Source organism: Rhinolophus sinicus, linkage group LG06 (assembly GCF_036562045.2).
Source record: "Rhinolophus sinicus isolate RSC01 linkage group LG06, ASM3656204v1, whole genome shotgun sequence".
Lineage (NCBI taxonomy): Eukaryota > Metazoa > Chordata > Mammalia > Chiroptera > Rhinolophidae > Rhinolophus > Rhinolophus sinicus.
The window spans coordinates 21,850,154-21,873,996 of NC_133756.1; the positions used below are offsets into that span (position 1 = coordinate 21,850,154).

A 23,843-nucleotide genomic window follows, 5' to 3' on the forward strand; every position below is an offset into this window, starting at 1 on the left:
TCACACCAAGACTCATCATAATTAAAATGGCAAAGGTTAAAGACAAAGAATCTTAAAAGCAGAAAGAGAAAAGCAGTTAGTTACCTACAAGGGAGCTCCCATAAGACTGTTGATTTCTCAACAGACACTGCAAACCAGAAGGGATTGGCACAAAATATTCAAAGTGATGACAAGCAAGGAGCTACACCAAGATTACTCTACCCAGCAAAGCTATCATTTAGAGTTGAAGGACAAATAAAGAGTTTCCCAGACAAGAAAAAGCTAAAGGAGTTCATCACCATCAAATCAATTTTACAAGAAATGTTAAAGGGACTTTTTAAGAAGAAAAATTAAAAATATGAATAATAAAATGGCAGTAACTACATATCTATCTACAGTTACTTTAAATGTAAATGTATTAAATGCTCCAATCAAAAGACATAGGATAGCTGGATGGATAAGAAAGCAAGACCCTTTCATATGTGGCCTACAAGAGACTCACTTAAGATTGAAAGACACACACACACATGCTGGGGGTGTCAAAAAACTGTATACACATGACTTGTATTCATCTTTATTGGTATATATTGAGTATTATTACAATTTTAATGCAGTTTTTTCCTTTCTTAAAATGTGTATACATTTTTTTGGCATCGTCTCTATACATACACGTACATACACATATATACATATATACACACATACCACATTTTATTTATCCATTCATCCATCAATGGACACTTCAGTTTCCATATCTTGACTACTGTTAAGTAATGCTGCAATGAATATGGGAGTGCGTATATCTCTTTGAAATCATTTGTTTTTTGGATAAGTACCCAGAAGTGGAATTGCTGAGCGGTCATATGGTAGTTCTAGTTTTAATTTTTCAAGGAGCCTCTATGTTGTTTTTATAGTGGCTGTATTTATTTACATTCCACCAACAGTGCACAAGGGTTCTTTTCACATCCTCCTTTCCAGCAGTTGTTACCTGTTTTTGATAATAGTCATTCTAACAGGTATGCAGTGATATCTCATTGTGGTTTTGATTTGTATTTCTCTGATGATTAGTGATGTTGAGCACCTTTTCATGTACCTGTTGGCCATGTGTATGTATTTTTTGGGAAAATGTCTCTTCAGATCCTCTGCCCATCTTTAATTGGATTATTTGTTTTGTTTTTTGTTGTGTTTTGCTGTTGAGTTGTATGTATTCTTTATCTATTTTTGATATTAACCCCTTATCAGGTATGCATATGATTTGCAAATATCTTCTTCTGATTTGTAAGTTGCCTTTCCATTTTGTTGATGGTTTCCTTTGCTGTGCAGAAGCTTTTTAGTTTAATATAGCCCTACTAACTTATTTTTGCTTTTGTGCCTCCTAGGTAGGAAAGCACCTGATCAAGAAACTGAAAGGAATCCAGTATGGTTAAAGTATTGCAAGTAAGGGAAGAGTCACATAAGAAGAGCTCAGAGAGAAAGTCAGGAATAGGTCACGTTGGGCTTTACAGGTCATGTGAGGAGCACAGTGGGAAGCCATGGGAACGCTTGAGCTTACTGCGGGAAGGGTGTACAGAGGGAAGAGAAGGGGTCCATGGCAGAGCCACTGAGGTCAAGAGGAGGAGGAAGACCCAATACAAGTGACTGAGAAGGAGTGGCCAGAGACGTAGACAGAAAACCAAGAAAATACAGTATTGTGGGAGTCAAAAGAATGTAGTTTATCAAAGGAGAGGGGTTGTCACCTACGTAAAATGCTGATGGGAGGTCAATAAGATGTGGCCAGGAAAGGGACTTGGATTCGGCTGCATCAGGGTCATTGATAAAAGCAGACTTGGGAGCTGTGGATACAGAAGCCAGAATGTAAAAAATGGGGAATAGGTTGAAAATGGGATAAGAAGTGAGAAGATGGAGATGGCTTTTTCAAGAAGTTTTGCCATGATGGAGAACAAAATATTTGGAGCAATTATTAGATGAAGGTGGTGGTTTTAGATGAATTTCTTTTAAGGATGGGAAATATTTGCTATTGCAATTGTGTAATGTCATGAATTATCCTTTAGACAAGTTGTTTTAGGGGAAAAGAGGGATTGATTAAAGGAAGAGAAAAATCCTTGAGAAGACCAGAGGGATAGGATCTATGCACATGTTGAGGGCTTGGTCTTCAGTGGGGAAGGAAGAGAAGGCGGGGACAGATAGAGATAGGTTTATGGATGTAGTGGTGAGAGCATGAAGAAATTTACATTCCCATGGCTCATACTTCATATGGAAAATATAAATATTGAGAAAGGTGAAATAGGGATAGATGATGAAACTTTGAAAGGAGAGAGGGATAGTTACCTTGAAGTGGGAAATAAAGCCTAGTAGAAAATAGAAATTTTGATAGCCCTGTGAGGCTTGGTATCGACCTTTCAGTCAGTTTATACTAGTACAGTTCTGACTTCATAAAATAGGGTCAGTATTTGTCTTTAGAGACATTGTGAGCTTCTTAAGTTATCTTTGCAATGCAAGCAATTTGGATTGGAGAAGCAAGAAAAGCTCTATAGGGCCAGTTTATGCTGCCATCTGTCCATCCATTTCCATTTATTTGTTCATTCATTGATTCAGCGAGCATTTACTTATTGCTTAGTGTTCTGTTGTTAATCAAAGAAATGCAAAAAAAAGTAAAATGGCCACCCTATTAAAATTTACTGCCCATGTTTCTATAGATGACAAAACTTAAATACATGAAATAAGTAACAAAACAGTTACAAAGCTGCAAATGCTTCCCAGTGGGAAGCAGGTAGATGATGACGATGGTGGTAGGGATGGTGAGGAGAAGGAGATACCTATATTTACTAAGTGTTTACTATGTGCCAGGCACCTTTCTAAGTGCTACTTATATAATTTAATATACATAACACCCTATGAGGTATGATAAAAAAATACAGTGAATGTTTAAATTAAAAATTTGTTACAGTAAAAGACACATTGCCATTAATCCCCCTCAAAATACTCCCCCTTGCTTCGAACATACTTATCCCATCATTCTTGCCACTTTCTGAAGCAGTTCTGGAAGTCCTCTTTCGTGAGTGTCTTTGGTTGCGCTATTGTGGCTGCCTTGATGTCCTGAATCATTTTGAGTTTGGGGAAGAACCAGAAGTTGCTCAGTGCCAGATCCAGTGAGTAAGGTGGATGAGGACACACCATAATGTTTTTATTTGACAGGAATTGCCATAGAATCGATGTGTGACACAGAGGGGAGCGTTGTCATGATGGAGGATGATTTATGGCACACTTTAAAACACACCTTCTCTCAACCGTAGCTCACACCCGACTGACTGCATGGAACAAGTTGAAACTTGTCACACACTGTTACTAAGGTTCAACACACCACTTTCTGTGTTGAAGCTCTCTGCCTTTCCATTGGATGGCACTTGTCAGCATTCACCATATTTTATGATCACGCCTCATAGTGTTATAATCCACATTTTATGAAGTGATAAAATAGACTAAAAAGATTAAGTAACTTGTTCAAATCACACAGCCAATAAGTGGAGTTAGGATTCAAACTCAGGCTCTTTGACTTCTGTAGTCAAAGCACACTCCAAAGCTATATACAGTGGTTTGAGGAAAAAAAAAAACCAGAATAAGGGAGTGATGAAATTGAGGTCCTTAGTAAGGGCTACCTCTCTAGCAATTCCTGGACTATGACCAGAGAGTTACTGAGCAGCCAGCTAAAAGGGAAACAGAAGGGAGCTAACGTTTGCTTAGTATGTACTCTGTAATCTGTTAATCATCTAATTTAATCTTACTAGTAAACCTATGCGAAAGGTGATATTATCCCTGTTTTACAGTTGAAGAAACTGAGATGGTGGAACTAGTAACCAACCAGGGTGTTTTGTTTTTTTTGCTGTATAACTCATGATCTTTTCCTGTAAATATAGTTGAGAGGATAAAAATAAAACAATGGTTTTAATGGTGATTTTTATGTTATTTTCTTAGCATTTATGAGAGCATTTATGTCTGCATTTGTACCATGTTTTCAAAGGACATTTTATACTTATTTCAAAAAGAAAGTTGTAAAATGGTATTTGTTTTATTAGATGGCAATTTCTTATTTTTAAATAAAGGTATATGTTAAATTAGTTGCAATTTACTTTTTAATAACTTAAGGTACAGTTAGTTTGCTTAACATTTGAGAATTTTGGTAATGAATACAGAACAACCTTTATAAGACCCTAAAATAAAAGCTCATTAAGATAATCTGTTGGTTTATAGTTTTACTGATCAATTTTCTCAAGGTTTGTTTTGTTCTCTGATGTTAAAACATAGCCACTGGTTGTTCTCCTTGGAAAGCAGAGAAGTACACTGAAAATTGGTTGAAAGGTGGTGTTAAGAGCATTCATTGTAAAGAGTAGAAGAAATCAGTATTTCTCAACAAACCCTAGGTTCAGGATAACCTCACAGCCATTTACTAGCTTCTTCGTGATCTTGGGCAAGGTACTTTAATCATCTGTGAAATAAAGGTGATCATAGTTAACTTGCATAATTATATATGATAAAAATCTGTTGAATGAATGAATTACAAGCATTAGAAGTAATACATATATTACCAAGAACTGTATGTAGTGGATTATCCTTAAATGGTAACTTATTTTAATTATATCATTATTGAAAATTGACTGTAGTGTCTTTATAAGTATTTTTGTTGTTGAGTTGTAGAATTTTTTATATATTCTATATATCAATTGCCTATCAGGTATCTGATTTACAAATATTTTGTCCCGTTCCATAAGTTGCCTTTTTACTCATTGATAATGCCCTTTGATGTACCAAAGTTTTAAATTTTAATGAAGTTCAATTTACCTGTTTTTTTCTTTTGTTGCCTGTGCTTTTTGTGTCATATCCAAGCAATCGTTACCAAACCAAATGTCATGATACTTTCCCCTGTCTTTTCTTCTAAGAGTTTTATAGTTTTAGCACTTACATTTAGGTCTTTGATCACTTTGAGTTAATTTTTGTATATGGCATAAGAGTTCAATTTCATTATTTTGAATGTGAACATATACCTAGTTTTCCCAGCACCATTTGTTGAAAAAACTGTTCTTTCTCCATGGAATTGTCTTGGCACTCATGTCAAAAATCATTTGACTGCATATGTGTGAAAGTTTATTTCTGGGCTCTCTATTTTATTCTACTGTTCTTTATGTCTGTGTTTATGCTAATATTATGCTGTTTTGATTACTGTAACTTTGGAAACCATGAAGTGAGAATCTTCCAACTTTGTTGTTCTTTGTATGAGTAAAGGAAACCAATTTGAAAACACTGCATACTGTATGATTTCAATTACAATATTCTGGAAAAGGCAAAACTATGGAGACAGTATAAAAGATTTGTGATTACAGGGGTTAGTGGAGAGGAAAGGATGAATGACTAGATGGAGCACAAAAGATTTTTAGGGCAGTGAAACTACTCTGTATACACGTAGTACTACAATGGGACATACATGCCATTATACATTTGTCCAAACCCATAGAATGTACAACACCAAGAGTGAGCCCTAATATAAACCAGGGACTTTTAGTGATAATGATGGGTCAATGTAGGTTCATTGATTGTAACAAATGTACTACTCTGGTGAGAGATGGTGATAATGGTAGAAGCTAGGCATGTGTGGGGACAGGGGCATATGGGAAATTTCTATACCTTCTGCTTCATTTTTTTGTGAACCCAAAACTGCTCTAAAAATAGTCTATTAAAAATATGTATGACTATTAAAATGTTAACTCTGCTTGGATAGTCGATATTAAGAAATTGTTAAATTTTTTGGTGTGTCAGTGGTATTGTTATGTTAAAGTAGTCCCTGTATTTCAGAGATATATACTGAAATATTTAAAGATGAAATGATATCTGAGATTTATTTCAAAATGATAAAATAGGGGAGAATTGGCTTTGATAATTGTTTCACCTCGGTAATGGGCACTTGGGGGTTTATTATGCTGTTATGTCTACTTTAAGATGTGATTTTCAATTTTTCTAATAAAAAGCTTAAAAAATGAAGAATGGCCAGAATATGATGATGAAAATGGGGATATGTTTTAATTGCTTGCCTTTTACAAATTATCACTTTTTAACTCATGCTGCAATAAAACTTGCAATGTAAATGTGTTATTTACAAGGTAATGCCAGGATATATAAAAAGTTAATTCATAGTATATTTAAAGGAAATGAGTCTGATTATTTTCAACAAGTTTAAAGTTTTATATTGCATGTCGTTTTCTTAAAATTCTGATATTGTATGTTTCTGTTTGTGTAGCCTGACTTGGAAATAAAGTTGGAAGGTTAAATTAGAGATCCTTTGTAGCCATTCCTGTGATGTATTCTCAAAACGACTCTGATAATTATTGTTTTCAGTTAATAACAGTAAAGATGGAACAAGTGTTTAGACAGAGGCAAGGTTGAAATCTGAACTGCTTTAGCTCTTACTACATTGATTTTGGTATTTTCTAATTAAGCAAGGGTAAATAAAATACTCTCCTGCACTTCAGAATTTTTACAAGTTGTTACTGTCAAGGACATTTGTGACAAGCTGGATATTGGTCAGTCACAAGCACTTTTCTATTTTTTGTTTTTGCAAGACAGTTATTTTTGTCATAATTTCAGGTCTTTTTGAAGACCTGAGACATCATTTTTTCTACTTTCTACTTTGGAAAGAAATAAGTGAGCATTTGATGATTTGAATTTATAAGAAGTGCAAAAGAATAAGTGTTATTCACACTGTAAGGGGTATAAATAGGCACAAATGGTACTTGAGTGTAAAGCTTGTTCATAAATTTGGCAGTAGGATTTGTTATGTGGAAAGCCACGAGTGGGAAATTTGAAAAGGAAAGGAAATGGTAAGAAGGGCACCATCAGACATTTATATTATGTGCTATATTTTACATGTATTACCTCACTTAATACTCATAAAAACCTTCTGAAGAGTATATTAACATTTCAGTTTTACAGATGAGAAAATACTGAGGCTCACAGAGTTTAAATTATTCCCTTAAAGTCATTGACTAGTGAATTATAAAGTTGAGATTGGAACCCAAAAGTGCCACATTAAACGGAATTACATGTAAACACACAAACGAAACATTTACTTAGCTGGAACATTGTATAGCACATGTATTATAAATCATCCTAATTTGTCTCTTTCAGTTAGGTCATACAGATCCTGTCATTGAAAGTCGTTTATTACCATTTGGCCTATAAAACTTGAGGTCACTATAAATAAACTGCTTAAAATGTATTTGTCATCGTTCAAGTTGTGAATTTGGCCATGTTGAATGTAGCCCTTCCCAGATAAATGCATGTTAATATTTGTTTCTCAATTCAGATAGTCATTTGTGCAATAATTTTACTAATCAAGGAAGCAATAAACATTTATCATGTACCTATTTTATTTCAGGCACTGTAATATCAGTACTGAAATACTTGAGTCCATTGCTCCACAGAGTTTATATTCTAGTTTGGGAAAATGGAGAATAAGTTAAATAAATGCAGTAGATTTGCAATGGATTGTGTTAGTTGTAATAATAAAGGTACATGGTATGAGATTTTAGCAGGATATGGTATGATATTTTAGCAGCATAATAAGTTTATGTGTACAAATACTCGTATGTAATCCTTTTTCTTTTTCCCAAAGCAACTTTACTTTTTGACTCTGAGTGTCTAGCTCAGAGAACTGGGGAAGGTACTTCGATGATGTTGGGAATGTGGTGGGGTCTTTTTGGCTGGCACAATGGCTGGGGTTGCTCCTGGCATTTAGTACCCTGGGACCAGGGCTGTAAACGTGCTGTGTTAAACAGGACTGTGCTGCCCAGTGAAGAATTGGCCCACCTAAAACGTCAAGAGGGCCCTTGTTGAGAAGCACTGACTAACCTGGCTCATGGCAGGCAAATTCAGTATTACCTCGTCATTTTAAATCCAGGATTATCAACCCTGGTTCACATCTCGTAGATTCTGCCTATCTTTTCCATTAGATTTAGATACTAATGGAAGTATTAATTCTAATGACCTGAGGGTCATATTGCATCATAGTCTTCGTCGTTTTGAGGACAAGGGCCAGTGTTTCCAGGTCTCTCTTCTCTTATATTATGGTGCACTGTCTGTGTCAGTCGTACGTACGCACTGACAGTTTTTGTGGTTTATGTTCCATTTGATTTCCATGTAGTTCTCTGGCATAGGTGAACCCACAGAGCTGCATCCCGTGCCTGTCTCCCATTTCCTCACCATTCTAGGTAGTCTTTTGTCAAATCATCCACTTTTCTAACTAACTCTGCTTTTCTCTAATCCCATTGGAAAGGTAAAGGGTCTCTCTACACTATTGTTAGGTGTATGGGATATTGGCAAGGATGAATATTCTTGAGTCCTTCTGTTTAACTGCATTACGCGCCCTCCACCCACCCCCCCCATTGCTTTTTAAAAAAGATATCTTTTTTGTTTTGTTTTCATTCTTGTGGTTATTTTTCCAAAGCACAAGCCCTCTACTTCTGAAAGTTCCCCAGCTGTATTAGTTTGCTGGGCTACAGTAACAAAATACCACTAAGTGGGTGGCTTAAACAACAGAAATTGTATTGTGTTATAATTCCAGAGGCTTGAAGTTGGAGATGGAGGTGATGACTTGAGTTGGTTTCTTCTGAGGGCTGTGAGGGAAGGATCTGTTCCACGTCTTTCTCCTTGGCTTGCAGATGGCTGTCTTTCTGTTCATAGTGGTCTTCTTCCTGTAGTGTGCTGTGTTTAAATGGTTCCTTTTTTAAGGTCACGAGTGGTACTGGATTAGGAGCCCACCCTAATGACCTCATTTTAACTTGGTTAACTTCTGGAAAGACCATGTCTCCAAATGAGGTCACATTCTAAAGAATTGGGGGTTAAGGCTTCAACATATATATTTGGAGTAGACACAGTGCAACTTGTAACACCAACTAATATTCTTTTTTCTTCTGTTTTTTTTAATACAGAAAAAGCTCTACTCAAAATAAAGTTAAAATATCCCAATCCAACCCCTAAAACGTTATGTAAAATATAAAGAGAGAAAGGAAAGGGCCCTATTTCTATCCAGCTCTCATCCTCCAATTTGGCTATTTCACTTTACTTTTTCATATCTGGCGATACATACAGAACTATCACTTTTTTTTTTTTTTACAGGCTGAACAGCATTTCATTTTATGGTCATATTGCAGTTTAATTAATTGTTCTGTACTGATGAACATTTGGGTTGTTTACAACTTTTGACTATTGCAAGCTGTACAGAGATACTTTTTGTATACATTTCTTTGTACATGTGAAAGTTTTTTGTAGGACAGATCTATAAATTGCTTGTGTTGAGTCAAAGGGAATAAACACTTATAAATTTTAAAGATATTGTTAAATTAACCTACAAATTTATGTTACCACCAGCAGGGTATAAGAGAATGTTTCTCTTTTCTCTCTACCCTCACCACCATTGGATAATATCATTTTTTAAAAAAATGTTCTTGCTTGTCTAGTGGGGGGGAAAATCTCATTCTTTTAATTTTTATTTTGTCATGAGTGATATTTAGTATATCTTTATTTATTGACTATTTTATTTATTTTTCTGTGAATTTATCTGTATGAGTTCTTCGTCTCTTTTTCTTTGAAGGTATTTGTATTTTATTAATTTATTGAAGCTTTTTATATGTAATAGATCTTAGCTCTTTGTCCATTATGTATTACACAAATATTTTATCCAGTCTATTCTTGGAAAGTTCTCTCATTTAGTATTTGTATGAAATGAAATAAAAAGACACATCTGAAGATTAGGAGGACAGGTAATTAATTATGATGGTCTTCTAGGCCTCAGATAATAAAGGCCTGAACAAAGGCAGCAGCATTAGTGATGGAGAGGAAGAGATGGGATTTGGGGAGAACTAGTTAAGAGGGAAAACTAACAGGACTTAGTGACTGACTGGATGTGGTCATGGTTAAGGACAAGGAAAAGTCAAGTCTCGAAATATGTGGATGAGCTGGAGGCAGTATTACATAGCAGTTAAGAACAGTCTTTGGAGACTTAATGGAACTTACTAGCTGTATGACTGAGCAATTCTACTTAGCATTTGTTTCTTTTACTCTGTTAATTATAAATGAGTATCTTCATAGAATTTTTGAAGTTAAAAAAAGATAATAGCTGCAAAATGCCTAGGATTCATACAGTTTGCTGTGAACTTGAGCAAGTCATTTAACCATTCAAACTCAGTTTCTTCTGAGAGAAAATGATAATACATCCCCTGTTCTTCCTATGTCACAGAGTTACTTTGAGAATGTAAAACCTCTGAAAACTGTGAATTGGCAATCACAGTAGTTAGATATATGAATTATACCTGGTAGGAGAGGAGATAGATGCTCTCTCTCACTTTTTCTTTAATATGACTTCCTCTCTTGGTTCATTTTTGTAGGTATAGGATACATCTGGGTCATAAAAGCTGGATTAGTAGAATTTACCCTACTGAGAATAGCTTTCTGCCTGTATGAAGTTATCTGTAAGAAGTGACTAATGAGTTCTTATGAAAAGAAATCTTAGCAGGGAGCTAAGGAGATTCTTGTTGCCTGGTGTGGAAGGGAGAAGGAAGATTATCAGGAGCCAGCCCTGGAAGGTGGAAATAAGGTGCTGGAAATTGGCGTGACCAATTTTTGGTTTCCTGCTCCAATTTCCTATAGCTGGGGCGGTACATATTTTTAGGATTGAGTTGTATATTTTGATCTTTCTTGGCCTTCATAGCAAACCAGTGAAAACAGCTATTATGATTATTCCATACATAAGTAGTAAAAAACAAGTTAAAACCCAGAATTCCCAAACGTTTATTTTACCCTGCTATATTACCTTTTCACACAGAAATAGCAGATGTAGCTATCTATAAATACCTATAAATACCTATGTTGTTTGATATTGTGTATAGGAATTTTGCCTAAGGGCAGCTCAGATTTTTTTCCCCCTGCTGTGTATTTGCTGATCTTGGCTAAGATTTTTATTTTCAGCCAACACTTTCACTTTCCTTATTGCTAGCTGACATGTAATCTCACACTTTTGCTTTTGAATTGGGTCTTGTGCCCAGCTTCCTTAACTGCATTTTCCTTTGAAGTTTTTAGTGTTGTAGTAATAAAGTTCCCTATCAATCAGTGTTGGTCATTATTGATTGGCTTACTTCCATTGTACTGTGATTCTAAGTAACTTTAGTATGTTCTTTCTCCTGCAGGTTTTCTGTGCTTCCTGCTGTAGCCTGAAATGTAAACTGTTATACATGGATAGAAAGGAAGCTAGAGTATGTGTTATCTGCCATTCAGTGCTAATGAATGGTAAGTATTAAAACAGGTTGAATTCACAGTTATTGAGAACAAGAGAATTTCTGTGAAAAGGCTACTGATTTTTCCTCTTTCTCTACAAGTTGCTCACCTTCGGAAATGTCGTAACTTTAACTGAAAATATTGAGCTCAATTTTCATGTTTTGAAAATATCATAGCATTTCAGAATTTCTGTGCCTAATTTAATGAATGAATGCTAAAGTCAGGTAAGTTTTGCAGGAAGAGTGGAAGTTCTTGTGGAAATCTGGTGCTCTGTGGCTGTTAATGTTCCTGTGGCATGACCAGAGTGGAATGGGGTAGAGGGTTAACGACCACTTAGATGATAAACTATTAAAATTGAGCTGAGGTTTTCCTTTCAAGGGAAGCTATCTTTCTAGGAAATACCTTAATAACTTAGAATATATTCTTATCAATACCTTGTTTCATTCATCTTGTTGAAAATAAATATTTTAGCATCTAGGATCAAATAGAAAACTGCATTTTTCTATCAGTTATCTCCTTGATACTACTTAGGTTTTTTATAAGGATAATGGTTTTGAATGTAGTTGTACGGTAAAAGAATATGGCCAGGTGAAGGTAAATATAGCTTGATATTCAGTGTTCACCCTTTGCAGGATTGGAAATGAATCCAAGGACATTTTAATTAAACAAACAAACAAAAACCACTAGCGTATTCTCGTAAAGAGATACAATAAAATCGATCAGGCTATAGTATTTTCTCTTTGAGCGCATCTTTGTACCGTTGTCAGAACAATTACTAATAGACATAAAATGTTGAACTTGGACACCACTGCTGTGTGTGCCAGGATAGTGTGCCTCCTGGAGGCTGGAACTTACCTGCCCGCCGCCTCTCCTGCTCTGTCTGTGTTGCTCATAGTGATGTTTTCCTGTTGCTGGCTTATTAACCTATTGCATGTCAGTTAATCTGATCTGTTCTAATCTCCTATGATCCACCCAATTTCCTCCCATTTCTGAATTCTTATAATTTTGATCAAATATGTATTCATTCTCTTTACTCTTAAGGGTCATTTTTTAAGATGGTCGTTATTTCACTCCTTTGCTCAATTGGCAATTTTTATTCCTGCTTTCATTTTTGGACCTATATCCACAGATAAGAGCATGCTACTTAATTACAGCACCCGATACCTCTTTTATTTGATGAGATCTTTCAAGTTGATAGCTTTTTTTTTTTAAACTTGGCATAGCTAAAGATGAAGGAAATGGCATAGGATTCATATGGAATTCTTACTTTTTATTAAGCCAAGGATGCCCTTAACGGGATCCTAAAATAATCTACTTTTCCTGGTTTTTTCCAGTGTCTTTCCTCTCGCATGGCTTAGCCGGGTCCTTTACTGAATATTTAATTTGATGCTTTTCAGTGTTCCCTATCCTTTTTTCCTTTTCTCCTTTTCTCTTCCCCTCTTCCTGCCAGTGCTTTCAAAGGAACATAGCTGTTGTTTCTAGCCTTGTCCTATAGTTTGGAGGGAATAAATATTCAAAATCTTATGGATCATTCTTTGATGTTAAATGAGATTTTTAAAAAAGTTCAGAATTGGGTGGTTTCTATTCCTGCACATGTGATATTACCTGAAACTGGAAGATAAAAGTTGGTATCTTTCATTTCTGGAGCATCTTTCTTCCTATTTACTTTAAAGGCAATAGTTGACATGTCAGTATTTAGTTAGTAAAATTATAGTGAATACAGAATCTTAATACATTTGTGATCATTTATATTGGTTGATGGCACTTACATGATATTGGCACATGTTCATGTTCAAATGGGTCCTGTGCTTTTTATACACACCAAAGATGTGACGTGGTTGTTTTTACTGGATACTTTTACATAGGGTGATGACTGCACAAAAGCAGAATTCGCAAAAATGTTGAGACGTATTCTCCTGAGCTTTAGGCTTCAGAATTTTTCTGAATTAAGAGGAACCTAAAAATCTAGAAATGAAAAAAAGAAAAATATCATACAGTGAAGTTATGATATTTTAGTCCCCGATTTTGATTTTTGATAGAACTTTATAAAATGCATTGAATATTAATCCCCTCCCCCAGATGTCTAAATGCTACCCCAATTGCAGATCCTTAATAAGTTTAACGTTCTTTCACTTCCTCTTAAGAAAATATATGGTGGGTCTCCTTTAAAGAAGCAAGGGCCCTAGTTATTAACCTCAGACTGATATGGATGAGAAATATCATGTAATTCTTATTTGTTGCTTCCAAATAGTTTACTTAACTAAATGGTCTCCTTTATTGAATAAAATCACCTGTCTCCTTAATACCTTCACTAGCTGGAAGAGACATACTGTGAATGTTAATGAGGAGGAGCTGCATTATTTATCCAATATTGTGGAGGTCTTGATGTCCATATTTTGCAATCCATTCACATTGATTGTGTCTGTATTTGCTTTAGCTCAAGCCTGGGAGAACATGATGAGTGCCTCCAGCCACAGCCCTAACCCTAACAATCCTGCTGAATACTGTTCTACTATCCCTCCCTTGCAGCAAGCTCAGGCCTCAGGAGCCCTGAGCTCTCCACCTCCCACTGTGATGGTACCTGTGGGAGTTTTAAAGCACCCTGGAGCAGAAGGTAGGGGATCATGTGCTATTCTCTCTTTTTCCTCACCAAGTTCCTCTGAAAAGGTGCTGATGTGATTTTACAGCACAAGTCTTTAAAACACTGCAGATAAGTCCCTTTGGATGGTTATTAAAGTGGAAGAACAAGGTGAGAAATGTGTTGAGACTATTTCTGGGCAAGTAAGGAAAAATACTGTGTTGCCTGATATTTTGGAGGCACCTCTAAAAATATGCTAATATTCTCTCCAATTTAAGAATGGAGTAACTACATTGCTTATACGTGAAAGAGATACAAATTTGATATCCGCTTGTAAAATCCTAACCTCATGCCTACCTTAATGTTCTTTGTAGGAGTTCAGTAAGTGGAAGTTCTTCCTTCTGACCAGCTTTTGGAATATACATTGCCATTTTCTATTTTCAGTTTAATCTATCCATATGAAAATATGAAAATATTGTGTTAGGTACATAGATCTTTATAAAATCCATATGATTATATCATATGATAGGTAGAAAATTATAAGCTCAACTTATTTTAATATCTTTATGATTATGATATTTGTCACATGAAAGTCACTTCAGGGGATTATCAATAGTAAAAATAACAATTACTTATTTCCATACAATGATCTTGTCAGGAAGTTTCCCTTGATAATTAAAATCAGTCATTCATTAATTTTATGTCTTTTTGTCTAGTAAGTAATACTCCCTTCCCTTTGCTAAATAGCCCTCCTCACCTTTTGAAGATCAAAGACTTCTATTGCTATTATATTCTTTGCCATTTTCCTCTCTTCGGGTCATCCCTTAGTCATACTCCTTCTGTTTTTGAGTTCAGGCTTTCTTTCTTAAAATCTTTATTCTCTTTACTTCATTTGTAGTTTTTGTTGTTCTTCCCTAGAATCTCTTTATTTTGGCTATTTGATTTCCAAAACTGGATTTAAAGAGATTATTTCATCAGACAGTTTTCCAGCTTCCCCTGTCCTTTTACTAAAATGCCAACTACTTTTGCACTGCCAGATCAGTCTTTCTTCTTCAGTTACACTTTAGCCAAAGATCTGGTCAGTTTGCTTCCCGATTCTTACATAGCTGTGCCAACTCTTCCTCTATTAATTAATAATTCTTCAACATTCTTCAGGGCATCTTTTGCCCTTTAAAAATACCATAGTACTTTTCCAGATATTTAATTCCTGTGGAAAGCTTATACTTTTAGGAGATGTGGATGTCTACTGCTGGATATATTTCCCCCCGCTATTAATTTATTTCCTAGTACTTAAAAAACCTTCCTTAATTTATCTGTTAGTGATATGGGATAGAGTATGTGACATAATCCTAGGTGTATTTAAGAATTCTTAATATTTTAAACCAAAGTATTTTAATCTTTACACAGAAGTTACAGAAGTATAGTATATTTAAATGTGTATTTTATTAATTTATAACCACTTTTACACACAGTTACATTTCTGATATTATAAGATGCTGAATAGTGATTTTTTTTTTTTGTACATCTGGATTTGGTGACCTTCTCTTCTTTGATGTGAGAAGTCCTACTGATGTCACATTGATGCCTGTTTTGTTTTTCTGGCTCCTCAAGTGGCTCAGCCCAGAGAACAGAGGCGAGTTTGGTTTGCTGATGGTATCTTGCCTAATGGAGAAGTTGCTGATGCAGCCAAATTAACAATGAATGGAACTTCCTCTGCAGGAACCCTGGCTGTGTCACATGACCCAGTCAAGCCAGTGACTACCAGTCCTCTACCAGATGAGGTAAGGAAAGAAAATGGCAACTAAAAGTGAGTGCTTAATTTACTCAGCATTGTGCTGCCCCTGCCTCCTTGCCTTTTTCTAAGTTGAGTGACCTTTTTGTGGAACATTATAGGTTGTGGATACAGTTTAGTGCCTGTGTGTGTATGTGCCTGTCATGCATGTGTGTGTAGACAGGGGTAAAGTAAATGTTGCAAAATCGGTTGTTCTCGTTTGCTCTATATTTGGAAGATTTTTCGGGAGAAAGATTCTTATGAAGGTTGTTCTCAGGTAAGCTCAGGCTACTGCTGTAGCTAGCGGTCATGCTAGAGGGAATCCTGGTGCCTTGTATTGGTTTTCAAACCATGTTTTCCAGGTTCTGTGGTGCCCTCTCAGGAATGCCATGGTAAGGAGGGGCCAAGCAATAATGCAGATGGCTGAGGAATCCCTCTGTTCCTTTCTCTTCAACCTGAGTATCTTCATTTTTTCCTTTTCTACCTGTCTTGTTTCCATGGAAGATTTTTTTTAAAGTATCCCAAAGTTTAAAAATCAGTTGAAAACCGCTGACTGGTGGAAGACTCATATATGATTTACCTAAGGAAACTAGCTCATACTGTGCTGTCACCTCTACCATGTCTCTGTAGGCTGTACTAGTCACAATTTTGTGGCTAATGGGATTCTCTTTCCTTGGGGCCTAATTTTCAAAAGGGAATAAATACCAGCTACTTTTTTTGGAGTCAATGAGAAAACAGATTCACTTAGCACCAAAGTTAGAAAGTATCCAGACAGGAACTTTTTATACCGTGAGATGCTCTCTATTGCTGACTGCCTCCTTGAATTTGGTGGTCAAGACTATGATATAATAAGGCTGTTAATTCCAACTAAGTAAATGTGTCTATCTTTTTTTTTTTTTTTTAAAAATAAAACAAGAGGATAAAAATTTGGATGAAGTTTTTGCTTTTAAAGTTTTCATAGAATTGTTAGTTACTATTTATTACATTATGTTCAATAATTTTCAGAAACATATAATTTGTGGATTTGGTTGTAAATGAAATCGCATAATATTAAGATTAGATTTATTGACATATAGAGCTAAATTTCCTATTTGGTGAACAAACATTAAACCATGTCATATCTGTCTTCAAATATTTCTAAGTCTGTTTTTTGGGATTTTTTTATGGCTGCAGAGGACAGTAGCCAGAACTATGTCTTATTCTTCTTTGTATCTGCATAGTGACTTTTTCAAGAAAGTTCCTTCTTTTTCTTTCAGTTGTTTATTTGGAAAAATTTCAAACTCACAAAAAAAGTTGCAAGAATAGTACAGTGAGCACCCATATACTCTTCACCTATATTTACCAGTTACCGTTTTGCCACATTTACTTAACCCCCCCCCCAATGAACCATTTGAGGATTAGTTGTGCTTCATCACTTAATACTTGAGCTTATCTCCCCTAAGAACAAGTCATTTTCTTGCATAAGCACAATATAATTATCATATGAGAAAGAAAGTTAACATATACTTTTGTTATCTAATATGTAGTCCATATTCAGATTTCCTGTGGTGTACCAATAATGTTCTTTACAGCTTTCATTTATACATATATGCACATATATGAAAACTTTTTTATTAAATAAAATATTTTTTTTAAAAATTAGGATCCCATCAAGGATCACAATTGCATTTAGTTGTAATGTTCTTTGAGGTTTTCTTTAATTTAGAAAAGTTATCCCACTTTTTAAAAATTATCTTTCATATTACTGTGTTTAAGTAGACCAAGGCAGTTCAAACCAGCGTCCTTCAAGGGTCAGCTGTATTTTCAGGCCACGGTTGGGAATTCATGTATGTGGAGGGCTGACTTAAGTTATATGCGATTTTTGACTGGGTGAGTTGTGGGCGCTCCTAACTTCTGTGTTGTTCAAGGGTCAACTGTATTAATATCTTTGGAAGCATCTAGGCCATGTTTTGCGTAAAGTCCCTAATTTGTATTTGTATGATTTTTTTGCATGATTAATTTCAGATTAAACAATTTTGGCAAGAATAATAATACCACATAAGTGATGGTCACTTCTTAGTGGAACACATCAAGAAGTATCAATTTGATAATTGGTTAAATTGATGTCTCCTGTGTTTCTCCACTGCTAAAGTAGCTTTTCCTCTATGCAATTAATAAGTAATGTGAGGGGTGACACTTTGAGACTATGAGTGTCCTGTTCTCCAGCAATCTTTCTGCCAGTGATTCTATTGTCCTTTAACAGTTTTTGCCTGAATCAATGATAACTATGATGTTTATCCAGTGATGACTTTTTCCTATTAAATTTCTTAAAAAAAAAAATTTCTTTTCATCTCTTAAATTGTATGATAGGTTCTTAAAACATAAAATTGTTTGTTTCTAATAGCTTTTTGGTAGAGTCTTTAGTTTTCTCTATATAGAATCATGTTATCTACAAATAGTGATAGTTTTACTTCTTCCTTCCCAGTTTGGATGCCTTCTGTTTCTTTTTCTTGCCTAATTGCTCTGGCTAACATAAATTTTTTGGAATGAATGAGGAAGCTCTAGTGAATGAATGTTATAGGGAACCAAGGTTCAGCTGTGTTTAAGAGAAACTAAGCCAAGTTAGTTATTTTATTTCTGTGCTCTCACATTGTTCAACACTCTATTTTAATATTTATCTGGTAAAATGAAGGAAAGCAAATTCTTTAAGGCCATACTGGAAAATATTTTTCTCATTTTTATGGCCTAGTAGAATACCTGGCGTTAAAAAGTTCTCAGTAAATGAAATGAATTCCTTTTCACAGATGGTATTTAAGTAGAGGCCAGATGAACACTTCTTATAATATTAAAAGGTGGATTTATGCATCATTAAAAAGCAACTTGGGATAGATTATTTTCTATACTAGGCCTTCAAATCTCTTAACCATGGCTTGCCAACAAAATTTTCTAATTTCCTTCCATATGATTGTGTACTAAGAACATTGCAAAATTTTAGCAAAGCCCACTAAATTATGGATAGTATAGACAAAAGCATGGCACGATAATGGTCTTTTTAAAAATATTTTTAATCTTTATCCAAGTATAAAATACATACAGTTCAGAGTGATATATAGGAATGGGGTTGGGAGCAGGGTGAAAAAGGTGAAGGTATTAAGAAATACAAATTGATAGTTAATACAGTATGGGGAATATAATCAGCAATGTTGTAAAGATCATGTAAGGTGCCAGATGGACACTGGACTTACCAGGGGGATCATGTCATAGACTGTGTAGATGCCTGACCAATGCTCTATAGACCTGAAGCTGAAGTAAAATAATATTGAATGTCAGCTATAATTAAATATATAGGTATATATTTACAGGATGTGGAGTACAACATAGGGAAGATAGTCAGTGGTATTTTAACAGCTATATAAGATGCCAGGGGTAGTAGCTTGGTGGATTATCACTTATGAAGGGTTTAAATGTCTAACTATTATATTGCTTTGCACACCTGAAACTAATAAAAAATAAATTAAAAAAATACATACAGCAAAGTGTTTTAGGAGAGTTAATCTTTAGGAAACAACTTGATGAAGCTATATAGATACATATGTAGACATAGACACCCCATGTAACCATCACTCAGGTAAAGAGATATGGGACACTTCCATCACTCTAGAGGGTTCCCTCATAACCGTTTCCTGTCAATACCCTGTTTTATTAAATTTCTTTTATATCTTTTCCCCAAGGTAAGCATTATTCTGATGTGTATCACCATGGATTAGTTTTACCTGTTCTTGAATTTCATATAAATGGAAACATAATAATATATAATGTTTTGTGTCTAGCTTCTTAAACTAATATTTGTAAGATTCATCCATATTGTATGTATCAACAGTTAATTTTTTTTTATTGTTGAGTAGTATGCCATCATATGGATATATCACAATTTATTTTCCTGTTAATGGACATTTGGATTATTTCCAGTCTTTGGCTATTACTAATTGAATAAAGCTGCTATAAACATTCTCATGTATTTTAAAACACAGTTTTTAAATGCCCTTTTAAAAACTTTTTTAAAGCTTTTTTTTTTAAAGAATGATTTTCACATTTTATTTATTTATTATAAATTTTATTGGGGAATATTGGGGAACAGTGTGTTTCTCCAGGGCCCATCAGCTCCAAGTCGTTGTCCTTCAGTCTATTTGTGGAGGGCGCAGCTCAGCTCCAAGTCCAGTCACCATTTTCAATCTTTGGTTGCAGGGGGAGCATCCCACCATCCCATGTGGGAATTGAACCGGCAACTTTGTTGTTGAGAGCTTGTGCTCTAACCGGCTGAGCCATCAGGCAGCCCCTCCGGAAGCTCAGCTGCAGCTTGTTGTCTTCAATATAGTTGTGGAGGGCGCAGCTCACTGGCCCATGTGGGAATCGAACCAGCAACCCTGTTGTTCAGAGCTCGCACTCTAATCAACAGAGCCATGTGGCCGCCCCTTCTTTTTCTTTCTTGAGTGATGGAGAGTATGGAGAGAAAAGCATCGTTTTAATAGATCTTTAAGTATAGTTTATCAAATTGTTAATGAAGTGGATTTAATCCCTCCCAAAACATGTTTTGCAACATTATACTTTTAAGTGTGATCATATTAATGCAAAGAAAAGTGAACTTGAAGTTTTATTTCATTGCATAGTAATGAAAACAATGATCTATTTTAATCTCTATTTTATCAAAGTTAATTTTTTTCTCTTTTTTTATTGTGGTAAAATATACATAACATAAAATTTATCATCTTAACCATTTTTAAGTGCACAATCCAGTGGCATTGAGTACATTTGTGTTGTACAACCATCACCACTGTTCTCAAAGTTAGTTTGAAAAATCAGTATAAATGAGACTTAAATATACCCAAATTCGTTAAAGGTTCAGATGTTACAAGATAATATTGAAGTTTTGTTGTCATTGCAGTTTTTAAAAATATTTTTCTTTTATGGCAAAAGAAAGCTTTACCTCTTCAAGGCTACAAGTCCTCTTCTCTCATTACTATGATTTGATGATGCCAAAAGGAGAAACTGTATTGTACAATTGGAAACATTTTCATAGTATATAAGCCTGGTCCTTTGGGAAACCCAGGTTAATGAATAGCTTGTGTTATCTTTCAAAAGTATGAATTCTAAATTTTCACTTAAATTCCCATTTATATTCTTGACTATATTCTGCCAAAGTCTTGAACTCTCTATAATGCTCACTTTACTATTTGCTTTTCCTAGACGGATATTTCTCTATTCTCTGGGAGTATAACTCAGGTTGGAAGTCCTGTTGGCAGTGCAATGAACCTTATTCCTGAAGATGGCCTTCCTCCCATTCTCATCTCCACCGGTGTAAAAGGAGGTTTGTGGACTTATATGTTTAAACAGAAATAGTTGTATATGCCAAATATGGCCTTCTAATTAGGGGAAGGAGATAGAATTTGAGTGACAACGACCCTTCTCTTCTCCAACAAAAAATGCAACTAGTCAGTGCCATGAAAATAATTGTTGCTGTTATTGATTGTTTTAGAGTAGGTATTTGTGCTTTTGTATTACAATGTTATTTCATTCATTAGAAGGATATAATATTTTTAATTGTAATATAAATGTAGTTCATTGGTAGTTTTTATGTATATTTTAAAGCACACAATACTCTGAAGAGTTTCTTGTGGTTTTAGGATTGGCCCACTTGATACAGTCAGTACATTAAGTTTTTGTTTTGAGTTTAATATACATTTTAAAAACGTGTATAATAAGGGTAAGGCATTGAACTAGAATAGCACTTTCACTGTTAAAAAATAGTTTTAGTGAGTCTTGGTAAGAAGTAAAATTATTACCCAATTAAAAGAATGCTTATCTTTATGTGCAAGTTGATATATCCAGATAAGGATCCAATCAGTGCATTTTTAAGAGATGATTTATTAATCTCTTGAAAATCTCTCTTCACTTTTTTCCTAGTCTCTTACCTGGTCTTCCTGCCTTCAGTCTTTTTCTCCTATATTTTGTCTTCCATATTGTTGCCAGTTATCTTTCTAAGTATAGATATTATCATATATTGCTCTTGCTTAGAAATATTCAATGAATTCCCAATGCCTTCCGTATAAATTACTTATATTATCATACAGTGTTCCTTAGAAACTTTATCTCAACTTATCTTTCTAGCTTTATTTCCAGCCAATGCCCCACTTTACATGCATACTACAGTTTTTTACTTTTTTTTATATTTATTTTTCATACTTTCATGCTTTTTCTTCTGCTGTGGAAGAGTTGGAAGAGAAGGGACTTCAGAGCTGGACAAACCTGAATTTTAATTTCATACCATTTTATTCTAGTTTTGTGATCCAGTGGGCATTTTATCCTCTCTGAATCTTTTTTCCTAGTCTTTGAAAAAAAATTAGGTAACTATACCTACTTAAGAGTCATGAATATTAAATCAGGTTTTATACCTGAAAGTACATAGCAAGAAAAGTGTCTGGTAGAAAGTAGGCATGTAGTTAATTTTTCCCTTTCTTCCTTTCCTGTGTCTAGAATACCCTTCTATACTATATATAGACTCCTTGAAGAATTCCTCAACCTTTCAAAATCCAGATTAATGGAAAACTGTTCTCTGAATCCTTGTGTAGGCTACTACCTCCATAGTCGTGTTTTGCATCATCTCTTTTCTAATAGAAATTCTTGTAGACTGTTACTACGTTAACACTTTTCTCCTTGTAAGTTAGCTATTTGATACATCTGATTCTTTCACTTAGACCATGAATTCCTTCAGTCTTAGTTCATGTTTGCATCTTCTGCTGCTAGCGTAGTGCTGGGCTTATAGGGCTGGGCTTTCAGCAGTGTTGACTGAATGTATCATACTATAAAATCCAGCTGTGTTCCAGATAGCTAAAAAATGAACTTTCACATAAAGTTAAACATTCTGATGCTTTTGTTCCTTTACCAGGACCCCAGAAAAATATTCTTTTTTTTAGTAAAATTACTACTTAGGTTTCCAATTTTGGTTATTTTAATAAATCTTAGCTCAATAAGAAATTAAATTGGCCAGCTCTGTCAAAATAAATAAGAATGCAGGGTTCCATTTTCATTAAAAGTCACATCCATTGAATTTAATTGTCAAAACCTCTCCTAACAAGAAACAACAACTAGTTATCTATATTTACTATCTCGTCACCACAATTTTGCAATTTGTACTCCAGTGAAATACTTCAGAAAAAAAATTTTTAAGTCACTTAGTGTTTCTCTCTTTAATAAATATTTCCATTGATAGGGTAGACATGTCCCATACATCCAAATAACAGATTTTTGGTTTCTCTTGGTCAATGGGAAATGGTGTTACTTTGTTTTACCTGGCTGTCCCTTAATGATGCATTGTATATAAGACCAATGAAACAAAACGCAACTTCCAGGTTTTCAATTCCTTTCCCATATCTTTATATTCTACAGTGGTTATTACCCATGATTTTGACATCAAGCTGAGAGGACTACCATCTTCAAAATGGGATGGCTGAATATTACATAGTACTGTACTTGTAGGCATTAAATGGGAAGGGTGCTATTCAGAGCCTCAAGTATTAACTTGTCCATGTCCAGAATCTAATGTGTGATTTGCGGGTGATTTTGGTGATAATATGTACTGAACTCTTGACTTTTATATAGAGGCATTCTTTCATGAAACCAGTCACTTAAGATACTTTAGTTTATTTTCTGTGTGCATTTTTTAAAGTTTAATTTTTTATTGATAAAAAGTTCAAACTATACAAAAGGTTATAGAGTAAAAAGTAGGATTCCCCTCTAACCCAACCCCTACACAGTCTTTTCAGAAGTAACTAGCATATTATCACTTTCTTATGGATTATGTTAAATGTTGGTCTTAGAACACATAATATGTAAAATTCTTGTTATGATAGTTGGAAAATTTTTTTTGGTATTTTATTTATTTATTTTTAATTTTTATTAAATTTATTGGAGTGACATTGGTTAGTAAAGTTATATAGGTTGTAAGTGTACAGTTTTATAATACATCATTTGTCTATTGAATTGTTTACCACCCAGAGTCAGTTCTCCTTCGATCACCATATATTTGACCCCCTTTCCCCTCTTCTACCACCCTCCCTCCCTCCTTACCCTCTGGTAACCACTAAACTGTTGTGTCTGTCTATGAGTTTTTCTTTCTTTGTTTGTTGCTTTCAGTTTTGTATCCCACATATGACTGAAGTCATA

General features: G+C 34.7%; 1 protein-coding gene across 2 annotated transcripts in view; it reads left to right on the forward strand.

Annotated features, from left to right (window-relative positions):
• Positions 1 to 23,843, forward strand: part of ZFYVE9 (zinc finger FYVE-type containing 9) — a 126,155-nt gene that overhangs the window by 52,580 nt on the left and 49,732 nt on the right. Inside the window, exons 5-8 of one of the 2 annotated variants that reach the window (XM_074334715.1) lie at positions 11,208 to 11,307; positions 13,733 to 13,909; positions 15,485 to 15,654; positions 20,868 to 20,988. In XM_074334715.1, the coding sequence (XP_074190816.1) occupies positions 11,208 to 11,307; positions 13,733 to 13,909; positions 15,485 to 15,654; positions 20,868 to 20,988 (568 nt within the window). The remainder of the gene's footprint in view (positions 1 to 11,207; positions 11,308 to 13,732; positions 13,910 to 15,484; positions 15,655 to 20,867; positions 20,989 to 23,843) is intronic. The other variant, XM_074334716.1, reaches the window with a different exon arrangement.